At 46.0% G+C, this 8,379-nt stretch overlaps 1 protein-coding gene across 1 annotated transcript; it reads left to right on the forward strand.

Moving 5' to 3' along the window:
* The first annotated feature begins 202 nt into the window (after positions 1 to 202).
* On the forward strand, positions 203 to 2,750 carry PNMA1 (PNMA family member 1). Its single transcript, XM_008138852.3, has one exon. It carries the CDS (start codon positions 936 to 938, stop codon positions 1,995 to 1,997), a length of 1,062 nt encoding a protein of 353 aa, XP_008137074.1. The 5' UTR covers positions 203 to 935; the 3' UTR covers positions 1,998 to 2,750.
* Positions 2,751 to 8,379: the final 5,629 nt, after the last annotated feature.

Raw genomic sequence — 8,379 nt, forward strand, 5'->3', positions numbered from 1 at the left:
ACCAGAGCCCTGGCTGTCACCATAGCAACCACTGGACACCCCCCTCCCCTCCCCGCCTCCCGGCGCGGGCTGCGGGAGCGCGCGGAGCTCCGGTCGCCTCCGCCGCCGTTGCCATGACTACACTGGCGCTGAGTGGGCCGCGGGGCGGGGCGCGCGGCAGCCACGCACGGGGCCGGCCCCACCCTCCACTGCGGCAGTAACTGCTCGGCTGGCTGCGGGGCGGACCACCCGGCAGCCGCCGCCGCTGCCCGCCTAACCCGCCACAACTGCCGCTGCCCGCGCTTCGCCGCGTGTGTCTTCGCACCGCGGCCGCCCCCGCCGCCCGGTGGGCCCCCTGCACCCGCGAAGTCGCTCCTGGCGGGCTGACCCTGCCGCCGCTGCGGCGACCTCCGGACCAACAGTCACTCCCTCGGGGGGCGGCACGGCCCTCGCCGGCTAAGCAGCCACCCCTCGGCCGCCCGAACGCCCGGCTCCGACCGCGAACGCCGGATCGACTCCAGGAGCAGCGACTGCCCAGCGCCCGGCGGCGGAGCGGAGGCGGCCGCGCCCCACCACCGCGCCCGGCGGCTCTCCGGCCGGGCGGCTCCCGCCCTCGCCACCGCCCTCGCTCCGAGCCTTCGGCGCCACGAGGCCGCCCCGCGCCTGCAGGTAGAGGACCCCGGCCGCGGACCCTGAGGAGGCGCAAGACGGCGGCGGCCGAGTGACGGGCGGACCCCGAGCCTTCCCGACGCTCCGCTCCGAGGACGCGCCGGCCGACTGCCTGGGGCGGCGCGGGGACGACCGCGGAGCCGGCGCGGGTGGTTCTCGGTGGTTGCGTAACGCCCGCTTCCCTCGGGCATCGCTGCGGGGGAGTGTCCGCCGCTGTCCTCAGCCCCCGGGCACAGGGAGCCGCTCTCCCCCGTGTCTGTAGGGTTGGGCCCCAGGTAGTCGGGAAGATGGCGATGACCCTGCTGGAAGACTGGTGCCGGGGCATGGACGTGAACGCCCAGAGAGCCCTGCTGGTCTGGGGGATCCCGGTGAACTGCGACGAGGCTGAAATCGAAGAGACCCTCCAGGCCGCGATGCCCCAGGTGCCCTATCGCGTGCTGGGGAGGATGTTCTGGAGGGAAGAGAACGCGAAAGCAGCCCTGCTGGAGCTCACGGGCGCCGTGGATTACGCGGCCATCCCCAGGGAGATGCCGGGGAAAGGCGGGGTCTGGAAGGTGGTCTTTAAGCCCCCGACCTCCGATGCCGAGTTTTTGGAAAGGCTGCACCTCTTCCTAGCGAGGGAGGGCTGGACCGTGCAAGATGTTGCCCGCGTCCTTGGGTTTCAGACCCCCGCCCCGGCCCCGGGCCCAGATATGCCAGCAGAGATGCTGAACTATATTCTGGATAATGTAATTCAGCCTCTGGTGGAGTCCATTTGGTACAAGAAGCTGACGGTGTTCTCGGGGCGGGACATCCCGGGGCCCGGGGAGGAGACCTTTGATTCCTGGCTGGAGCACACGAATGAGGTCATTGGGGAGTGGCAGGTGTCCGACATAGAGAAGCGGCGGCGGCTGATGGAGAGCCTCAGAGGCCCTGCCGCCGACGTCATCCGCATCCTCAAAACCAACAATCCTGCCATAACCACCGCCGAGTGCCTCAAGGCGCTTGAGCAGGTGTTTGGGAGCGTCGAGAGTTCTAGGGATGCGCAGGTCAGGTTTCTGAACACGTACCAGAACCCGGGAGAAAAGTTATCGGCTTATGTCATTCGTCTGGAGCCTCTGCTGCAGAAGGTGGTGGAGAAGGGGGCCATAGATAAGGATAACGTGAACCAGGCCCGCCTGGAGCAGGTCATTGCCGGCGCCAACCACAGCGGGGCCATTCGAAGGCAGCTGTGGCTGACCGGGGCTGCGGAAGGGCCGGCTCCTAACCTCTTTCAGCTGCTGGTGCAGATCCGCGAGGAGGAGGCCAAGGAGGAGGAGGAGGAGGCTGAGGCTGCCCTCCTGCAGTTAGGCCTGGAGGGGCACTTCTGAGACCCGGGAAAGGGAGTTTTAGTGCAGACCTAGGTAACAGCTTCTTTGTGCTGTCTTATAGGTGTGTCTCTTAGTCAAGTCCTGTTTTGGGGGGGAAGTCAGGCCTGCATATTCATGTAACATTAGTAAAATTGTGCCAGGGAGTACCCTGAGCTGCTACCAGTGTCATGCTAGCATGCTGAAATGCCAGGTAAAGGCTTGGACACAGGTGCTCAGTGCAAGCTGTCATCTTGACATCAGTTGTGAAAAATGTGAAACTTGTGAGACTTCTCATCAAGATACCTAAATGTGAAATTGCATGTTCAGTTGTTTAGTTCAGAGCCTGGCTAACACAAGAAGTGTTCAGTAAAAATATGAACTGTTGTTATTAATAACGTGAATAGTTTTTCTGTTTATTGCAAATTGTTCCTGATTTATATTGATGGGAAGAAACGTGAATTAGATATTCTTAGTGATTCAGCTTTACAGTGCTAATTTCTTACTTTTCATCTGTAAACATCAGGATCAATTTAATTGGAAAGTATCCTGAGACTACAAAATAGGGTATTAGAAAAGTACAATTATAGAGCTGTGTAAATTAAAATTTTCACTGTACAAGATATAAATTGCATGGGGAGGTTAATATGAACCAGTTACAGTATCCATTCCCCCATTTCAAATCTTTGTCATTGATTTGTATTTCTCTTTACTTGTGCTGGTTCTAAGTGTTCTAAGTTTGAAGTTATCAAATACATGTATACAAATAAAAATATTTTAAAAATTCTAGTCTCATTTTCTGACATGTATAAAAAATTTTCAGTGTAATTAAGATCTGTATCTTTTCTTAGACTTGAAGTCACTAAAGAAAATCAAACCTCAAGTAAATATTACTCTAAAATGTTAGGAAATCCAGAAATGGGGTTTAGGAGGTTATCGAGCATTTTTTCCTCCCCTTTTAAGTTCCATTAGCTAAAAGTGTTTGTTTTGCCGCAGGGATAACTCACACCTGTGTAAAATGAATGCTTCGGTTTTACAGCAGCCATTTTCTATCAAGAGGATATAAAAAGGGAAATACGGCTTTAAAACATGTTTATTTGGCTACAGAGATTCAGTGACAGAAGATGTCCATCTTTTGAGATCCAGGTCCTAGTAAATCCAGAAGTGGTTACATGAACATAGTGTTCAGTGGAGATTTCCCCCAGTAACAAGGCTTTAAAATTAAAGCCAACCAACCAAATAAATAATAAAATGATAGCCAACCTATTATAACAATCATAAGGTAAAAATTAGTCATAAAGGCTAATACTTGTATATGTTCTAACAGATGTCTCTATACACTCCTCTCACTTCCTTCACTCTCTACACAGCTCCACATATTTGACTCCCACAACAGAAAGGCAAATCTTCACTCCCCACAAACATGTCCTCATTACCCCTCTCCCCCATTCACATCTCACATAGCTTCCCCGTCCATCGCCCCCCCCCCCCACCCCCCACACACAATGTGCTGGATACACATACACTCCCCTCACCTCTCACAATTTTGTTTCATACATTCACTCCCACCTTCCCCAGAACACTCCATCATAAACATGCTCTCCCCTCTATACCAGTCTCCCACCCCTGTCATACATTCCCATTTCTCCACATACATACACACAACCAGCCACCACATACATGTTCACACTCCTACTCTATACATACTCATAACAAAAACAAATAATGGGTTCATTTTTTAACCAAATATGGGCATCCTATATCTGCACATAGGGATGGGTACACCTTTTTATAGGTGCAGAGTTGATTGCATTTTTTTTTATTGCATTTTAAGAGGGAGAGTCATCACCTAGGATTCTTTTATATATAACAATTTATATATCTATGTGTACACCCATAAATATTTAATACAATACATGTATATGATACAAAACAATATCAGGAGTCTAGATGTCCATCCTTTGTTCTATAAAACAATGAACTAAAAATAATGAACTGATTCAAATTAAGGTTTTCTCTATGGGTTCATTAAAATCTGCTTTTTAAAGGACAGTAGCAAGAAATATATCCTTATAACCAAAAAACTATGGAGTAAAAAAGTAGACTGTCAAACTACAGGGGGAAGGTAGGGGAGGGTTGGGGGGGTAAGAGATCAACCGAAGGACTTGTATGCATGCATATTAAGTACAACCAATAGACGCAAAACACGGAGGGAGGGGAGACCCGGGTGCGGGGGGGGGGGGGGAGTCAATGGGGAAAAAAAGGAGACATGTACTACTATTTGTAATAACTTAAACAATACTTTTTTTTTTAAAGTGAAAAGAAATAGAAACTGCACTGTAGGTCCCATTCTGTGACCAAAATAACATTTGGCTGACAGCGCAGAATATGTGCTGGGAAAATGTGTAATGTTACTGCTAGTGCTCAGTTCTTCCTGTTTCTTGTCTGAGGTTATTCCAGACCACAAATCAAGGGCTCATCAGCCAACCTTAACCTTGTACACTCTGAAACTAAGAAAAGGACTAGGAATGGTGAAGTGCAGCAGGAACTTGCTGTACCTATAGCACTCTTTCTAGGATCCTAATCATTTTGAAATGGTGCCCAGAGAACTGGAGAAGACTTACAGACCCAGAGAGAAAATTATCATTGGAAATGAACTGGGGGGTAGGGGGGTAAAGAAATGAGTCAGCCCTAACAGGTTTGGCTCAGTGGATAGAGCGTCGGCCTGCAGACTCAAGGGTCCCAGGTTCGATTCCAGTCAAGGGCATGTACCTTGGTTGCAGGCACATACCCAGTAGGGAGTGTGCAGGAGACAGCTGATCGATGTTTCTAACTCTATCCCTCTCCCTTCCTCTCTGTAAAAAATCAATAAAATATACATTTTTTAAAAAATGAGTCACACATGTACACACACACACACACACACACACACACACACACACGAAGCTGGGGAATATGTTATCCAAAGACAATTTTTTTGGAATTGAATATTCAAAGTTCAGATAGTTGCTCTTTATTAGCTAAAACTAATGGTTATGTAACAAAAAAGATACAAATTAATTTTTTATAAAATAACACAATTTATTACTATTTTAAAACAAGTCTCACAAAATAACATTCAGAAACTCAACATTTCTAAATAATTTAACACAATAACTTTAGTCATAAAGTTCATGCTACAAAATTCCTGCATATAAAAGATAATTACCAAAGTATTAATAGATGTTAATGGATGTTAAAATGTTCTTCAGAATGGAGTTGGTTCTAGAAGCCAAAGATTCTGGAATGATGCTCGTAATCATGACTGCCACGCTGGGAGAAGTAGCTGGCAAAATGTATATTCCTTATAGCTACCAACTCCCCAGTCTTTGGATGGGGTTGATCCCTCTAGGCAATCGGAACCTCAGAGGCAGGGATCCTGCTGATCAAAGCAGCAAATAGCTTCCTACCCTCCCTAACATTAGCCACAACCTAATTTAGCCAACATCTAAATTGTTAAAATATAGACGTAGGAAAGAGAACTCATAAAGTTTCTGCGCAGGAGAACTGTCCTTGACACGTCCCCGCAAGGATGACTGCCAACGTAGTAGACATGGAAGGCAACACCAACTAGGGAAATAGGGAAATCCCAACTCTGATTATGTCAACAGACAACTACTGCAGAGGTGGGCTTAATGCGAGCAAGAATGGGGTTGACTCTAATATCCACAGGCAGGCAAAGTATTTACCTATCTGCCCTTGGGGAGTGCTTTCAACCAACATCCATTTCATAATCTTAAAGTGCAAATCTACTGAAAAATAGTGACTCTCCCCATCCCCTTGTCCAATTTGCTGATCATAATTTGGTTGGCTGGTTCCTCTCTAACCTGCCCAATATGGGAAATTAACTAGAATCCAGTTATGACTTTTCCACCTGTCAAGTGAAAATTTATCTTAAGTCAGAAAAGGGAAGACTCAATTTAGTTTTTCCTTTCAGTTTTCTTCCTTTGCAGTCACTGGTTTATAAAAAGGCAGGAATAGAGATATAAATGTGGAATTTCTAAAGTTCAGTGATTAAAAAAAATACCCTTAACTCTTTTTATTGCACCTATTTTATGGTTTTACAAGAAACAACTCAAGCTAGAGTGAAGATAAAGGAATATGGTTGAGTTAGCTGTGTCAGAAACACCAACTCTGCCACACTAAAGCTTGTTTTATACTTAACTATTTACAGACACATTAAGCAGCCCAGGTTAGCTGTTAGTTTTCTCCCTTTACCACTGCTTACAATATAAAGTCTTTGTGACTAACAGTTAGACTGCAGTTAGACATACCTTGTGATCGATGCTCGACATTTCCCCCAATCTTTAAAGTTAATGATGAAATCCAACCTTTCTAGCCCTACACTTTTCCCAGTTAGTCTCAAGAAAAGCCCAGGCAAAAGATTCTGGGTCACACATAACTACCTTCAACTCTACTTACATATCACCAATTCTGACAATAAGTCAACAATTAAGATTCATTTCTTATTCCTCCTTATTCTACTTCAGCCCACTGGTGAAAGGTATCAGAAGATGCATCTGTACAAGTCAAAATTTCTCTTTCCAAACAGGAACCACATTTAAGTGTCTTACACCACCCCTATTTGTGGAATGGATCCAGTAACCAGACATGCTTCTGATCACATCCAAAACTGGTGTCTACACCAGCTAACTTTCATGTATGATTACCAAATTTTATACAATATTTTTCTGTATTTAATGACTGCTAGTCTGTAAAATCCTGTGCATGACTTGACAATGAATGAACACTTAAAAAATGACATGCATTTTATAAAGTATACTTAAAATGTTAAATTTTAGAGACAAAGCAAAATCTACCATAAACTTGGATTCTGTTGATAGTAAGAGAGAGGTAGGTTAATAATCACTTCCTAAGATGAGCAAAATGCTAAGATAAGACATAAAAGTTGAGATCCTGCTGGGGGGAAATAAGTCGAACTTTCCAGTCCTGAGTTTCTAATGTGTTGTGGGAATTGTTAAAGTGAGCATTACAAAGAAGGGAAACACCAATGATCATTTCATTCCACCCATGATCACTAAATACACCACCTTCTCTCCTATAATAATCAGGTGCCATATGGCTACAGAGTGAAAATAAACGGACATTGGGCAAAAGGAATGTTGGTATAAAGCACTGGTTCTTAACTTAACTGTGGGTGAATTTGTTCCAACCCATCTAGCTAGCCCAAGGGACAAATGGCAATGTATGAAGACATTTTTGGTTATCACAACTGAGAAGAAGGTTCTTCTACTAAGTAGAAGCCAGAGATGCTGCTAAACATCCTATAACACACAGGGTAGCCCCCACAACATTATCAAGCCCAAATGTTGATAGTGCCAAGGTTGACTCTGATTTAAAGGAACAAACTCCTATTAACAGAGAACACAGAAAAGGTTAATTACTTGGTAGGCTAAAATTTCCTGTGGAAATATTAAAATGCTGAACTGATTCCAGAGCTCTACCATCATTAAAAGAATAGAAGAAATTTAAATGATCCACTAAAATGGCATAATGCTTCAAACCAGGAGCAGAGAGAGAATCCATTACAAGTAGGTTAAAGATCTAATTCAAGAAGCACAAATCAAAGGCATTTAGTATCAACTAAATTTGCAGCAGTAAAGGATGAGTTAAGGAATGATTTGAGAGAATATTCTGAACTTCTTAATACACTCTATCTTCTATTTTCTATCTTCTGTTTCCTAGTGGATTCTTAGTTTCATTCCATGCAAAGAATGCATAAAAGTCATTCAAATATTTGTTGAGTGGAACTGACTATGGATATTTTGTGAAATGGACACAGAAGAGCATCTTACATTTCTCTGAGAACTACCAGTGATTAAAAGACATTTAGAAACAAAGGGGCCCAGCTGGTATGGCTCAGTGGTTGAGCGTGGACTTATGAACCAGGAGGTCACGGTTCAATTCCTGGTCAGGGCACATGCCCAGGTTTCAGGCTCTGTCCTCAGTAGGGGGCATACAAGAGGCAGCCGATCAATAATTCTCATCATTGATGTTTCTATCTCTCTCCCTCTCCCCCCCTCTCTGAAGGAAGAAAGAAAGAAAGAAGGAAGGAAGGAAGGAAGGAAGGAAGGAAGGAAGGAAGGAAGGAAGGAAGGAAGGAAGGAAGGAGGGAGGGAGGGAGGAAGGGGAAAGGAAAGGGAAGGGAAGGGAAGGGAAGGGAAGGGAAGGGAAGGGAAGGGAAGGGAAGGGAAGGGAAGGGAAGGAAGAAAGGAAGGAAGGAAGGGAGGAAGGAAGGAAGGAAGGAAGGAAGGAAGGGAGGGAGGGAAGGAGAGAGGGAGGGAGGGAGGGAGGGAGGAAGGAAAAGGTGAAAGAGAAAATTAGTTTCTCTATTGCAGAACTAAAA

Source organism: Eptesicus fuscus, chromosome 5 (assembly GCF_027574615.1).
Source record: "Eptesicus fuscus isolate TK198812 chromosome 5, DD_ASM_mEF_20220401, whole genome shotgun sequence".
Taxonomy (NCBI): Eukaryota; Metazoa; Chordata; class Mammalia; order Chiroptera; family Vespertilionidae; genus Eptesicus; species Eptesicus fuscus.